The sequence below is a fragment of the Mobula hypostoma genome, chromosome 4 (genome assembly GCF_963921235.1).
Source record: "Mobula hypostoma chromosome 4, sMobHyp1.1, whole genome shotgun sequence".
Taxonomy (NCBI): domain Eukaryota; kingdom Metazoa; phylum Chordata; class Chondrichthyes; order Myliobatiformes; family Myliobatidae; genus Mobula; species Mobula hypostoma.
The window spans coordinates 3557479-3573498 of NC_086100.1; the positions used below are offsets into that span (position 1 = coordinate 3557479).

At 43.5% G+C, this 16020-nt stretch overlaps 1 protein-coding gene and 1 long non-coding RNA gene across 3 annotated transcripts in view; one reads left to right on the plus strand and one right to left on the minus strand.

Moving 5' to 3' along the window:
• Window positions 1-15712, minus strand: part of LOC134344691 (uncharacterized) — a 34818-nt gene extending 19106 nt beyond the window's left edge. For both annotated transcript variants that reach the window (XR_010017490.1, XR_010017491.1), the window contains exon 1: window positions 15622-15712. This is a non-coding gene — a long non-coding RNA (uncharacterized LOC134344691). The remainder of the gene's footprint in view (window positions 1-15621) is intronic.
• A 202-nt stretch (window positions 15713-15914) lies between these two features.
• abcf3 (ATP-binding cassette, sub-family F (GCN20), member 3) overlaps window positions 15915-16020 on the plus strand; it is a 172589-nt gene continuing 172483 nt past the window's right edge. Inside the window, exon 1 of the mRNA XM_063045252.1 lies at window positions 15915-16017. Coding sequence (XP_062901322.1) covers window positions 15945-16017 — 73 coding nt within the window. The 5' untranslated portion in view covers window positions 15915-15944. The remainder of the gene's footprint in view (window positions 16018-16020) is intronic.

Below are 16020 nucleotides of genomic sequence, written 5' to 3' on the forward strand. Positions count from 1 at the left end.
AGGCATTTCAATATAACCTTGCGTTACAGAAACAACACAAACCGGCACAGTATCTTTAGCTGCTCAGTTAAAATCAGGAATAAAGATTTGTTCTGGAGAGCAACCCACTCTACAGAGACAGTGCAGTTCGGATGAGTAACCTCTCTCTTCCCTCAATTCCCATATCTTCTCAACTCCAGCTCCTTTCTTCCCACCTCTCTTCCTCCTTTCCTCTTCCCTGTCACCTGAGCCCATTCCTTCCCTCCACTTTCACCACCTCCTTCCTGCCTTCTCCACTTCTCCCCACCCCATCCTCTCCCACCTCCCTCCACACCCTCCCACTTGTCCCCACCCTCCCCTTCTCCCTCCTCCCTGCACTCTTGTTTCCCTCCACACCCTTCCCTTGCCCACTTCTTGCCCTGCCCTTTCCTCTTTCACCCCTCCCTGAGACCCGTCCCACTTCTCCACTGTATAAACTAAATGCAAAGCGAGTTTTTCACATGTACAGTGAAGTTTGTCTGGCATACTGTTCACACAGATTAAATCATTACACAGTGCATCGAGGTAGAACAAGGTAAAACAGTAACAGAATGCAGAATAAAGTGTAAAAGCTGCAGAGAAAGGGCAGTGTAGGTAATCAGTAAGGTGTAAGACCACATCGAGGTAGTCTGTGATGTCAAGAATCCATTTATGGTACTAGGAAAGCATTTAATGGTTTTATAACAGTAGGATAGAAGGTGTCGTGGAGTCTGGTTGTACGTGCTTTCAGACTATTGCATCTTCTGGCAATAGGAGAGGAGAGAAGAGAGAATGTCCAGTGGTAGTGAAGTCTTTGATCGTGCTGCCTGCTTTACTGAGGCAGTGAGAAGTGCAGCCAGAGTCCATGGCAGGAGGTTGGTTTCTCTGATGTCCAGATAGTCTGGAACAACACACAAAATGCTGGAGGAACTTACCAAGTCAGGCAGCGTTTATGGGGGGGGGGGGGGAATGAACAGCGAAATGTTTCAGGTCAAGACCTTTTATCAGGACTGGAAAGGAAGTGCATTCCTTTGGCTGACTTGAATACTTTACAATGTTCAGAACCTTTACACGTTGATACATTCAACAACTCCACCTCCATGGATATCTGGGGTAGAAAAAAATTGTCCTCCACTTCTGTCTTCATTAGGAAACACTTTATTTTGAAGACATACCGCCCCCAATACATTCCTCCAAAAAGAAAAAGCTTATGAGCATTGAACCTGTCAACCACAGTAAGATGCCCATGTGTTGCAACAAAACCACCTCTCATTCTTCTGAACTCAGGGTACTGGAATAGCGTGCTCCACCTCCTTCCACAGTTCCACTCTTTCATCCCAACAATTCTTCAGGTGAGACTTCTCAGCAGGAACAGTCTTCAGTAAATGGGAACGGTAGCATAGCAGTTAAAGTAACCTGGAACAGTGGCAGTGAAATGGGTTCAAATCCCGCCACTGTCTATAAGCAGTCTGTACATTCTCCTCACGACCAATGGGCTTCCTCCAGGTGCTCTGCTTCTTCCCACAGTGCAAGCCTTAGCAGGTTGTTCGGTCACATGGGCTCACCGGGCCAGGAGGGCCTGTTACGGTGCTGCGTCTCCAATTAAATAACACCTCTAGCCACTAACCCACCCCTCCATACCCCCAACCAACACTACTTTATCATTTCCTGTCAGAGTCACCCTATGTACAGACACTCCTGTGTCTAGTGTCACTTTATGGACATACAATCAATCTACGTAACTATCAGGTGTATTTATATTTATTGTGTATTTTTTATTATTATTGTGTTTTTTTGTGGTTCATCAGATCTGGAGTAACAATCGTTTTGTTCTTCTTTACACGTGTGTACTGGAAATGACATTAAACAATTTGGAATAAAAATAAACTACATACTATACATTACTCTGGGTGTCATCTCACCAGCATCTGAAAAATTGCATCTGAACCTCCCTTCTTTTATATTTTACCAAAAGCTTCTTTAAAGTTCAAATGTAGCACATCAAGCTCCACTGCCAGGGAGAAACCAAATGCAAACTTCTAGTACGGCGGAGAGCTGTGTGGCCTGGATTGCTGGGCAGACCAGGCCTTCACCCTGTGGGGTTTCCTGTTGCAGCCGCCCGAGGCTGTGTGGCACAGCAGATATCCTGGATTGCTGGGCAGACCAGGCCTTCACACTGTGGGGTTTCCTGTTGCAGGCGCCCAGGGGAGGAGGCTGTGTGGCACGGCAGATATCCATGCTAGGTTGGGGGCTAGCCCTTCCTGACGACATTGCTCTCCAGTGTTCACTCAGTGGAAAGCATGCTCAATTGTGTCCATCTGCCAACTGCTGCTTGCCAACAATGTCAACCTACAGGGCATGACACTGAGGGATTTGGACTATATTATATTCCTTGTGTGACTATATGTCCATTGCTGTCTTATCTGGGCCTTGGGCTGAGTATGACTGTTGGTACTGTTTGGCCCCTGAGTAATGCCATTTTGTTTGGCTGTTTTCATGGTATTCATGGATGATTGAATGACAATTAAATTTGTGACACAAGTTTGTGTTGTGGAAAATCACGAGCCAAGGAATGCTACCTGCTGTAGCTCACGGATCACCTGTATTTAGTGTTACGTAACCGGCAACAATGAATATCAACCGAGTTGGGTTATATAAAAACAACCAAACATTTATTAAACATGGATAAACAATAAAAAAAAACGAAAATCTTAACCGGAAGTTAACTGCTATGCGGCTGTTCAACAAATCGCCGCTCGGTACTGGTTCTTAAAGCGATAAATGCGAAAACAGTTCTTAAAGCGGTAAAGTCAAATACAGTTCTTAAAATGGTAAATTCAAGTCCAACAGATTTATACATTCAATTAGGAGAGACTTCTCTGGAGAAGGATTTCTTCATAGACGCAACTTTCCTGCTGGTTCTCTCCAAAGGATTCATGACGAAGGAAATAAACGGCTTAAAAGCAACTGACCTTTCTTCTGGCAGGAGTTATCTTTAATGCAGGTCGCTACTTCTTCAACGAAGGCTCAACAAGGTCGATCCTTCATCAAACTGCCAAACATTACCAACTTCTCTTAATACTTCAGATCCTGCACTTTGATAAAGCCTCCAATACTACTGAAAAGGTACATCAACAAATCTGGCAGAAATGGGTAAACTGCCAGCCCGGCACTATTGTACCTTACAATAGAACGTAAAACTCGGTTTTAAAAATGAAACTGCGTCATAAAGCAGATACGCAACAGAACGGAGACTCTGACTAACGTTCTAGCTGGAAAACTAACAGCGTCACCAGGGGTCTTCCCTTTTATACCCGAGGTGAACATGTCATCACGTGATCTCACTGGCGGGAAAATTACATCAGGTGACCTCCAAAAGACCATTACATCATTCTCACGAGAAAGTCACAAGATCTCCTTGAGGTATGTAACATTAGCAGTAGAGTCAACTGAAAGCAAAATAATAAAGGTGCTGGATAATGCTACAACAGTGTTCAGGAATGGCATTGGAAAACTCAGACATATCAAGACTAAAATAGTGTTAAATGAAAATGACACACCCAAAGTCTACAAAGCCCATCTGGTTCCTTACAAGAGAAAGTCTGCAGATACTGGAAATCCCAGCAACACACACAAAATGCTGAAGAACTCAGCAGGCCAGGCAGCATCTATGTATAGTCAACATTTCCAGCTGAAAACGTTCGGCAGCACTGGATAAAAAAGTTGAGGAGTAGATTTAAAAGGTGGGGGGGGGAGAGACGGGAGAGAGAAATACAAGGTGATAGGTGAAACCTGGAGGGGGAGGGATAGAAACATAGAAACATACAAAATAGGTGCAGGAGTAGGCCATTCGGCCCTTCGAGCCTGCACCGCCATTTATTATGATCATGGCTGATCATCCAACTCAGAACCCTGCACCAGCCTTCCCTCCATAGCCTCTGATCCCCCTAGCCACAAGGGCCATATCTAACTCCCTCTTAAATATAGCCAATGATCTGGCCTCAACTGTTTCCTGTGGCAGAGAATTCCATTCTCTGTGTGAAGAAGTTTTTCCTAATCTCAGTCCTAAAAGGCTTCGCCTTTATCCTCAAACCGTGACCCTTCGTTCTGGACTTCCCCAACATCGGGAACAATCTTCCTGCATCTAGCCTGTCCAAGCCCTTCAGGATTTTATACATTTCAGTCAGATCCCCCCTCATGAAGTAAAGAGCTGGGAAGTTGATTGGTGAAAGAGACAGGCCACGGAAGAAAGAAAAAGGTGGGGCAAGGAGCAGCAGAGGGGGGCAATGAGATAAGGTGAGAGAGGGAAAAGGGGATGGGAAATGGTGAAGGGGGTGGGGTGGAGGCATTATTGGAAGTTTGAGAAATCGATGTTCATGCCATCAGGTTGGAGGCTACCTGAAAGGAATATAAGGTGTTATTCCTCAACCTAAGTGTGGCCTTATCACGACAGTGGAGGAGGCCATGGATGGACATATCGGAATGGAAGGGAAAGTGGAATTAAAATGGGCGGCCACTGGGAGATCCCGCTTTTTCTGGCACATGGAGCGTAGAAGCTTGGCGAAGTGGTCTCCCTCTCTACGTCAGGTCTCACTGATATACAGGAGGCCATACCGGGAAAATCAAACACAGTATATGACTCCAATAGACTCACAGGTGAAGTGTTGCCTCACCTGGAAGGACTGTTTAGGGCCCTGAATGCTTGTGAGGGTGGTGGTGTAGGGACAGGTGTAGTGCATGTTCTGCTCGCAAGGATAAGTGCCAGGAGGGAGATCAGTGGGGAGGAATGAATGGACAATGGAGTTGTGTAGGGAGCAATCGCTGCAGAAAGCAGAAGGGGGGGGAGATGTGTTTGGTGGTGTGATCCCATTGGAGGTGGCGGAAGATTCAGGGAATTATATAACCATATAACAATTACAGCACGGAAACAGGCTGTGGTGGATGTGGAGGCTGATGAGGTGGTAGGTGAGGACAAGAGGAACCCTAACCCTGGTAGGGTGGCGGAAAGATGGGGTAAGAGCAGACGTGCGTGAAATGGAAGAGACGGGGTTGAGGGCAGCGTTGATGGTGGAGGAAGGAAAGCCCCTTTCTTTGAAAAAGAACATCTCCTTCATTCTAGGATGAAAACCCTCATCCTGAAAGCAGATGCAGCAGGGATGGTGGAATTGAGGGAAGTTTTTACAAGTAGTAAGGTGGGTTAAGGTATAGTCTAGGTAGCTGCGAGAAACCATGTGTTTGTAGTAGACATCGGTGGATAAGCTGTCTCTGGAGATGGATACAGGAGAGATCGAGAAAGGTAAGGGAAGTGTCGGAAATGGACGAGGTAAATTTGAGGGCAGGGTGGAAGTTGGAGGCAAAGTGGATGAAGTCGATGAGTTCAGCACAATGCAGGAAGCCGCACCAATGCAGTCATCGATGTAGCGTAGGAGAAGTGCGGGACGGATGGTCACCCGAGTAGGCTTGGAACATAGATTGTTCCACGTAGCAGACAAACAGGCAGGCATAGCTGGGACCCATGCGAGTGCCCATGGCTACCCCTTTTGTTTGAAGGAAGTGGGAGGAGCCAAAGGAGAAATGATTTAGAGTGAGGACAAGTTCTACTAGGCGGAGGAGAGTGCTGGTGGAGGGGAACTGATTAGGTCTAGTGTCCAGAAAAAAGAAAACGAAAGGTTCAGTGGCCTTCCTGGTGGGGGTTGGAGGTGTATAGGGACTGGGCATCCATGGTAAAAATAAGATGATGGGGGCCTGAAATCCTTGAAAAGATCAAGAGCGTGTAAGGTGTCACAGATATAGGTAGGAAGGGACTGAACTGGGGGGATAAAACAGGGCTGAGGTATGCCAATATGAGTTCGGTGGGGCAGGAACAAGCTGATACAATGGATCTACCTGGACAAGTGGGTTTGTGGATTTTGGATAGGATTTAAAAAAGGGAGGTGCGGGGTGCGAGAACAATGAGGTTGCTGGCAGTGGATGGGAGATCCCCAGTCAATATGGTTGGTGATCCCCAGAGTCAATAAGGTCCGGTTCCTTATACCATTCGTGATAAAGTAGCCAGTGAGCTACATTGCACGGAGGCGGCACTGAGGGGAGTGTGACGACTGGTGCATGATGATCAGACTGCTGTAGCTTATTCTTGCCAACAACATCGATGCACCATCAATCTACAGAACATGACACTCAGGGACTTGGGCTAGATGATTTTTGCACAAATATGCTTTCTGCAATCATAATTGTATGTATGTGTTCTGTGTGACTGCTGATACTGTGATTTGCACCCGGCCTTGGAGGAACGCTGTTTCATTTGGCTGTATTCGTGTGCATGATTGAATGACAATTAAGCTTAAACTTGAACTTGAACGAGAAGAAATATTACCTCATATTCAGTGCAATTGAATGGATATTGAGTTTTCCAACCTCAGGTAACCCACACTCCCTGCGCTCCTTTCCTTTCCGATTTCCACCTTCCTCTTCATCATCCAAATTCAACCCCTTTCCCCTATAAGATACAGGAGCAGAATTAGGCCACTTGGCCCATCAAGTCTGCTGCCCCATGGTCCTATCTGCCTTATCATTGTCATACTAGACCTTATGGTTCTCCTCTCACGTCCCCAGTTTATTACATCTCTGAATGAGAAGCAGAATCACATTTATTAGCAGAATCAGGTTTAATATCACTGGCCACTGAGATACGTCGTTGTTTTGTGGCAGCAGTATCGTGCGATACATGAAAAATTACTATTAATAACAATAAAAATATAAATAAACAATAAAAGAAACAAATAAATTAACAAATAGTGTAAAAAAGAGAGCAGAATAATGAGGTATTATTCATGGGTTCGTGGACCGTTGAGAAAGCTGATGGTGAAGGGGAAGAAACACCACTGTCATCTTTATGTACTGTGCTGTACGCCGTGGGCAATCATGGTCTTTCCATGAACACGATTATTCTTGGGGAATTTTTCTGCAGAAGTGGTTTGCCAATGCATTCTTCTGGGAAATGTCTTTACAAGACAGATGACCCCAGCCATTGTCAATACTTTTCCGAGATTGTCCTGTTACGTAACCAGCAACAATGAATATCAAACGAGACAGGTTATATAAAAACAACCAAACATTTATTAAACACAGATAAACGATAAGGAAAAAACAAACAAAAAACTTTAACCGGAAGTTAACCGTCATGCAGCCGTTCAACAACTCGTCACTCAGCACTGGTTCTTAAAGCGTTAAATACGGAAACAGTTCTTAAAGCGATAAAGTCAGATATAGTTCTTAAAATGGTAAATTCGAAAGTCCGACAGATTTATACGTTCAATTGGGAGAGACTTCTCTGGAGAAGGATTTCTTCCTAGACACGACTTTCCTGCTGGTTCTGTCCGAAGGATTCCCGATGCAGTAAATAAACAGTTTAAAACAACTGACCTTAAATTCTTTTAGAGAGAACAAACCCTTGCATGAACTCTTTTTCTCTTTTGGCAAGAGTTATCTTCGATGCAGGTCACTACTCCTTCAACGAAGACTCAATAAGGTCGATCCTTTGTTAAACTGCTGAAAGATGCCGACTCCTCTCGATCCTTCGGTCCTGTACTTTGATAAAGTCTTCACTCTTCCTTCTACTGCTGGAATTGGGTGAATCAGCACCTCTAGACAGAAATTTCCAGTCCAATAATATTCTATCTTACAACAGAAAGCAACACTCCGTTTTAAAAGTGAAACTGCGTCATAAAAACAAATACGCAACAGAAACGGAGACACAGCACGTTCTATCTGGAAATCTAAAAACTGCGTCATCTGGGGTCTACCCTTATATACCCGTGGTGCACATGTCATCACGCGACCTTACATCAGCCGGAAAATCACACCAGGTGACCTCCAAAAGACCATTACATCATTCTCACAAAAAAAAATCACAGATCTCCTTGAGCATGTAACACCTCCCTCCAAAAAAAATTTTGGTCTCTTAACAGAACAAAATTTTAACAATTTATACAAAAAAAATACAAAGGTATAAAATTTACAACATACACAATATATACAGTCTTACCTTTCTGAACTTTACAAACTAAATACAGTAGGAGTGATACAAATGTTAAAATACCACTCCATAAAAAAAACAAATGTTCATTGTACATTTAACATCTAGATAAACAATGAGCGATCACATTATCTTTACCCTTAATATGAGTGATCAAGATATTGTATTCCTTTAACATTAGACTGTATTATTAAACTGGAGTCTAATTTCCTTAAGCTTTTTCCTTAACTGTCACAGTGGCATGACCAAATTCACTTTCAGCTAAGTTAATAGTTAAGTTAGCTTTTGAAAGTCTTTCAAATAATTTTTCCACCGCAGTAATATGTGCTTCCCACGTATTATTTCCTGTAACTAAATCATCAGTATAAGCATCTATATCTTTTAATCCCTGAATCACACTATTAATCATCCTTTGAAAAGTACCTGGTGCATTCTTCATCCCAAATGGAAGAACATTATATTCATACAACCCAGATGGGGTTACAAATGCTGAAATCTCTCTACCTCTATCCGTCAATGGAACACACCAATAACCTTTTAACAAATCAATTTTCGTAAGGAATTTGGCCTGTCCAACTTTATCCACACAATCATCTACCCTAGGGATTGGACATGCATCAGTTTTTGTCACAGCATTCACCTTTCTATAATCCGTACAAAACCTAATACTATTGTCTGGCTTAGGCACCATAACAAACGGTGAACTCCAATTCGAATTAGAATGTCTAATAATATCATTCTCTAACATATACTTAATTTCCTGTTCAGCAAGTTCACATTTTCCCCTGTTCCCCTGATGTTGTTTTATGGGTTTTGCATCATGTGTAGCTACGGTGGTTCTTCTAGGGATGCCTGGAAATAAATCTCTATATCTAAAAATTAACTGTTTCATCTGCTCTCTCCGCTCCGGCTGTAAATGAGCTAATTTTTCATCAATATTTTCCAGAATTTTTGAATTTGGTAATCTGGCTGAAATAATGTTGGGTTTAAAATGAGTTTCAGATGAATCCTCCATTAAGTTTTTATCAAGATCAGACTCATTATTGATCACTACAGTCATAGTAGCAGCTTCTCTCTCATAATACAGTTTTATCATATTTATATGACACAGCTGTGCTGTCTTTCTCCGATCGGGGGGGTTTTAACCACGTAATCTACATCGTTTACCTTAGATATAATCTCATAAGGACCATGAGATTTGGCTTGTAATGGGTTTGTTTGCACTGGGAAAAGAACCAACACCTTATCTCCAGGATTAAATGACCTCATCCTAGCTTCCTTATCATACCAAGTCTTCACTTTCTCTTGAGCTAATTTTAAATTTTCCTTGGCCAAGCTACAAACTTTATACAATCTTTCTTTAATTTTCAAAACATAATCTAGCAAATTAGTGTGTACTTCTTTATTAATCCACTGTTCCTTCAACAAGGCCAAAGATCCTCGAACTCTATGCCCAAACACAAGTTCAAAAGGACTAAAACCTAATGATTCCTGTACTGCCTCCCTTACTGCAAAAAGTAGTAAATGTATACCTTCATCCCAGTCCTTTTCATTTTCCACACAATATGTCCTAATCATAGTTTTTAGTGTAGAATGAAATCTCTCCAAGGCTCCTTGTGATTCTGGATGATAGGCTGAGGAAATAATCTGTTCTGCTCCCAGTTTATAAACTATTGCTGAAACAACCCCGACATAAAATTACTACCTTGATCTGATTGTATTTCCTTAGGCAACCCAAAATAAGTAAAGAATTTTATAAGAGCCTTTGTCACAGTTTTGGCTGTTATATTCCTAAGAGGTACTGCCTCTGGAAACCTAGATGCTGTGCACATAATAGTCAATAAATATTGATGCAAACAACAGGAATTCTGCAGATGCTGGAAATTCAAGCAACACACATCAAAGTTGCTGGTGAACGCAGCAGGCCAGGCAGCATCTATAGGAAGAGGCGCAGTCGACGTTTCAGGCCGAGACCCTTCGTCAGGACTAACTGAAGGAAGAGTGAGTAAGGGATTTGAAAGCTGGAGGGGGAGGGGGAGATGCAAAATGATAGGAGAAGACAGGAGGGGGAGGGATGGAGCCGAGAGCTGGACAGGTGATAGGCAGAAGGGGGTACGAGAGGATCATGGGACAGGAGGTCCGGGAAGAAAGATGGGGGGGGGTTACCCAGAGGATGGGCAAGAGGTATATTCAGAGGGACAGAGGGAGAAAAAGGAGAGTGAGAGAAAGAATGTGTGCATAAAAAAGAGTAACAGATGGGGTACGAGGGGGAGGTGGGGCCTAGCGGAAGTTAGAGAAGTCAATGTTCATGCCATCAGGTTGGAGGCTACCCATACGGAATATAAGGTGTTGTTCCTCCAACCTGAGTGTGGCTTCATCTTTACAGTAGAGGAGGCCGTGGATAGACATGTCAGAATGGGAATGGGATGTGGAATTAAAATGTGTGGCCACTGGGAGATCCTGCTTTCTCTGGCGGACAGAGCGTAGATGTTCAGCAAAGCGGTCTCCCAGTCTGCGTCGGGTCTCACCAATATATAAAAGGCCACATCGGGAGCACCGGACGCAGCATATCACCCCAGTCGACTCACAGGTGAAGTGATGCCTCACCTGGAAGGACTGTTTGGGGCCCTGAATGGTGGTAAGGGAGGAAGTGTAAGGGCATGTGTAGCACTTGTTCCGCTTACACGGATAAGTGCCAGGAGGGAGATCAGTGGGGAGGGATGGGGGGGACGAATGGACAAGGGAGTTGTGTAGGGAGCGATCCCTGCGGAATGCAGAGAGAGGGGGGGAGGGAAAGATATGCTTAGTGGTGGGATCCCGTTGGAGGTGGCGGAAGTTACGGAGAATAATATGTTGGACCCGGAGGCTGGTGGGGTGGTAGGTGAGAACCAGGGGAACCCTATTCCTAGTGGGGTGGTGGGAGGATGGAGTGAGATCCTCTCGTATCCCCTTCTGCCTATCACCTGTCCAGCTCTCGGCTCCATCCCTCCCCCTCCTGTCTTCTCCTATCATTTTGCATCTCCCCCTCCCCCTCCAGCTTTCAAATCCCTTACTCACTCTTCCTTCAGTTAGTCCTGACGAAGGGTCTCGGCCTGAAACGTCGACTGCGCCTCTTCCTATAGATGCTGCCTGGCCTGCTGCGTTCACCAGCAACTTTGATGTGTGTTGCAATAAATATTGATGTCCAGTTTTAGTTTTTGGCAAAGGACCTACACAGTCTACAATGATTTTTGAGAATGGCTCACCGAATACTGGAATTGATTGCAGTGGGCCCACTGGAGTAACCTGATTAGGTTTACCCACAATTTGACACATATGACACGTTCTACAAAATGACACCACATCTTGTCTTAAACTCGGCCAATAAAAATGTTTAGAAACTTTGTTCATAGTTTTCTTTACACTTAAATGACCACCCAAAGGAATGAGCCATAGTTAAAATCTCATTTCGGTAAATTTTAGGAAATACTACCTGATGATTAACTTCCCATTCCTCATTAGCAGGAATTGTAGGCGATCTCCACTTTCTCATTAATATCCCCTTTTCAAAATAATATCCTACTGGTACTTATAGGAAGAGGCGCAGTCGACGTTTCAGGCCGAGACCCTTCGTCCGACGAAGGGTCTCGGCCTGAAACGTCGACTGCGCCTCTTCCTATAGATGCTGCTTGGCCTGCTGCGTTCACCAGCAACTTTGATGTGTGTTGCTTGAATTTCCAGCATCTGCAGAATTCCTGTTGTTTCCTACTGGTACTTTTCTAATTTTACTATCTAGCAGAGCTTGTTCTTTTAATTTAACTATCTCAGGATCTCTACCTTGCTCTGCTATCATCTCCTTCTGAGATAAAGACAAATCTTCCTGATCAGACTTACTAACAAAATCCTGATCAAATAATGTAGGTAAGAAAGTTTCTGATACATCCTCAAAATTCGAATCTTGATTTGAACGGTCACGGCTAACAACCTCATCCTTTACATCAGTCTTTTTAGCCAATACTCTTGTTACAACACAGGAAGAATCTGTGTTAGAATCCCTCTGTGATTCCTCAGAATTTGAATTTATTGTCAAATGCACTTCAGGAAAAACTTGTCCACCTGCTAAATCATTCCCTAACAAAAGAGAAACATCATTCACAGATAAACTGGATTGTATTCCTACTTTAACAAGCCCTGTAACTAATCCTGACCTTAAATTTACTCTATGTAAATGTACTGGCATAAGGGCACTCCCAACTCCTCTTATATAATTTAGATTCATCATTAAACTTTAGCACACTGTCTAATATTAGTGATTGAGAAGCTCCAGTATCTCTAAGTATCCTTATTGGTACTGAATTGGATCCTTCTTTCAAGGATACAAATCCTTCTGTTATAAAAGTTTCATATCCCCTCTTAACTTGGTCAGACTCTGACACATCTTCATTAGTATTTTCTGAACCCTGTGGCTTTACAGGTTTTTCAATATGCTCCCAATTCACATTTTTAGAGGAAACCCATCTCTCAAAACACACGGATTTCTCATAGGCAAATTCCACATAAGTTTTTTCCACAGATTTCTTCAAACTTCTGAATGTTTCTCTATACACTTCCGGAACTATCTCATATGCCTTTAATATATGCTGCTTAACAATATCATAATCCAGTGCTTGCTCAGTATCTAAACTGTATAAACTTCTTGTGCCTTGCCTTTAATTACACTTTGTAACATCACTGGCCATTGGTCTTTCGGCCACTTTAAACTCAGAGCAACAATTTCGAAATGCTGGAATTATTTGTCCACTTCAGCTTCATTAAATGGAGGAGCCAAAATAACCTCATGACTAGCAATAAACTGTTCTGTAGAACCAGAAGACAGATTCCCGGACTTTAATTTCTGCATCTCTAGCTCAAATTTTCTCTGGTTTTCAGCTTCTCTTTCTTTAAATTCCCTTATTTTATTGGCCTCTCTTTCGGCCATTTCTGCTTTAAATCTTTCAAACTTTAACTGTTCAAGATGTAACTGCATTTCCAGATTACTCATTGGAAACTTATTTAACACCTCCTCATCAAACAATTTCAAATTAATATAATACTCAGCGATTTTTCTTTCTATGAAAGCCCTGGTGGAATTTTTCGTAATTCCTTTAATATCCAACTTCCTAGCAATCTCCAATACCTCAGGTTTTCTCGCATTCTCTAACCGAGTTAGGCGTGTCCAAAAACCCGTCAATATCCATTGTTGCCGAATACCACTCACACACCAATCAAACTAAAAAAAAAAAATCGGGTATTTCCTTTTTCCAAATCAGAATGGCAATTACCAGCACTTTAACTCAAAACCGGAACATAACCCAACAAGCCCCTACAGATTATGTTACGTAACCGGCAACAATGAATATTAAACGAGACAGGTTATATAAAAACAACCAAACATTTATTAAACACAGATAAACGATAAGGAAAAAACAAATGAAAAACTTTAACCGGAAGTTAACCGTTATGCAGCCGTTCAACATCTCATCACTCGGCACTGGTTCTTAAAGTGTTAAATGCGAAACCAATTCTTCAAGCGATAAAGTCAGATATAGTTCTTAAAATGGTAAATTCGAAAGTCCAACAGATTTATACGTTCAATTGGGAGAGACTTCTCTGGAGAAGGATTTCTTCCTAGACGCGACTTTCCTGCTGGTTCTGTCCGAAGGATTCACCATGCAGTAAATAAACAGTTTAAAACAACTGACCTTAAATTCTTTTAGAGAGAGAGAGAGCAAACCTCTGCATGAACTCTTTTCTCTTTTGGCAAGAGTTATCTCGATGCAGGTCACTACTCCTTCAACGCAGACTCAATAAGGTCGATCCTTTGTTAAACTGCTGAACGATGCCGACTCCTCGCGATCCTTCGGTCCTGTACTTCGATAAGGTCTTCACTCTCCCTTCTACTGCTGGAATTGGGTAAATCAGCACATCTAGCCAGAAATTTCCAGTCCAATAATATTGTATCTTACAACAGAACGCAACACTCCATTTTAAAAGTGAAACTGCGTCATAAAAACAAATACGCAACAGAAATGGAGACATATCACGCTCTACCTGGAAATCTATAAATTAGAAACTAACTGCGTCATCTGGGGTCTTCCCTTATATACCCGTGGTGCACATGTCATCACCTGACCTCACATCGGTGGGAAAATTACATCAGGTGACCTCCAAAAAGACCATTACATCATTCTCACAAAAAAAAATCAGAGATCTCCTTCAGCATGTAACAGTCTGCCTGGCAACAATGGTGGCATAACCAGAGCTTGTGATATCCAACAGTTGCTCATATGACCATCTACCATCTGTTCCCATGGCTTCAGATGACCATGATTGGTGGGGGTTAACCTGGTGCTACATCTTACCCAAGGATGACAACAGGCTGGGGGAGGGAAAAGTGCCTTAGAGCTGATTTGGTAGAGACATATCTATATTTGCCACCCACTTGGGGAAAAAGCTTTCCTAAAACATTGAGAGTGTGTGTGTTCAGGCTCCTAGCAATGAGAAGAGGGCATGTCCTGAGTGGATGCTGCACTCTTGAAGCATCACACTTTGATGAAGTCATTATTGGTGGGGAGGCTAGTGCCCACGATGGAGTTGGCACTAGCCCTCTGCAGCTTCCTCTGATCCTGCGTAGTGGCCCCTCCGTACCAGACTGTGAAGCAACCAGTCAGAATCTGCGGAAGCTTCAAGTTCAAATTCAAGTTTATTGTCATCCGACTGTGTGTGTGTGTGTGTGTTTGTGTGTGTGTGTATAAAAGCAAATGAAACAACAGCACGTAAAAAATATTACCATAAGTTAATAAAATACAATTCAAAATGCATGTATGCATGTAGTGCACAGTACAAGTAAACAGGGTATTCATTACTCTCACAGCCTGACGGAAGTAGCTGTTACCCAGTATGACAGTCCTACTCCTGATGCTCCTGTACCTCCTTCCTGACAGTAGTGTCAAAGAGATTGTGGGATGTGTGATGTGTGGAATCCTTGGGCCCTTCATGTGCAACGCTCCTGGTAAATGTCATAAATAAGGGAAAATTTGCTGTAGGTTTTGGTGAGATACCAAATCTCTACAAACTCCTAATGAAGTAAAGTGAACTTCAGTGAAGTAAAGTTGCTGACATTCCCCATTCCCTTTTCCCTCTCTCAGCTTATCTCCTTGCCTGTCCATTGCTTCCCTCTGGTGCTCCTACCGCTTTTCTATTTTCCATGGCCTTCTGTCCTCTTCTATCAGTTTCCCCTTTCTCCAGCCTTGTATTTGTTTCACCATCCATCTTCCCAGATCTTTACTTCACCCCTCCCCCTTCGCGGTTTCACCTATCACCTTGTGTTACTCTCTCTCCTCCCCTACCTTTTAAATCTACTCAGCTTTTTTTTCCAGTCCTGCGGAAGGATCTCGGCCCGAAATGTCGACTGTACTCTTTTCCATAGATGCTGCCTGGCCTGCGAAGTTACTCCAGCATTTTTTGTGCTTTACTTTGGTTAGCATAGATGGGTTGGGCTGAATGGCCTGTTGCCCTGCTAGGTAACTCTATGATGCCTCATATTTTCCATTACTGTGCACATTGCTCACCCATAGAAGCAGAATTAGGCTGTTTGGCCCATCGTGTCTGCTCCGCCATTGTCTGGGAATGGAGACCTCTTACGTCCCGGATCGACCCGCCACATTGTCAGGAGGTGGGGGGGGGGGAGAGGCAACCGCCGCCGTCAATCATCCGCCAGACCCCGCCTCCCTCAGCCGAGCCGCTCTGCCCTCCGGGAAATGTAGTCCCGTGTTTCGAGGCCAGAGAGTCTCATGCTTCAAGAAATGGAACTACCAGTCCCGGCATACCTTGCGGAACGGAGGCGTCACACAGGCGCAGTGGTGACAGGACCCGGCTGGCCCGTGAAAAGAACATGGCGACCTATGTGGAGATCATCAGGCACGAGTTCCCCGACATCGACTCGGAGCTCTTCCAATATGTGACAGGTG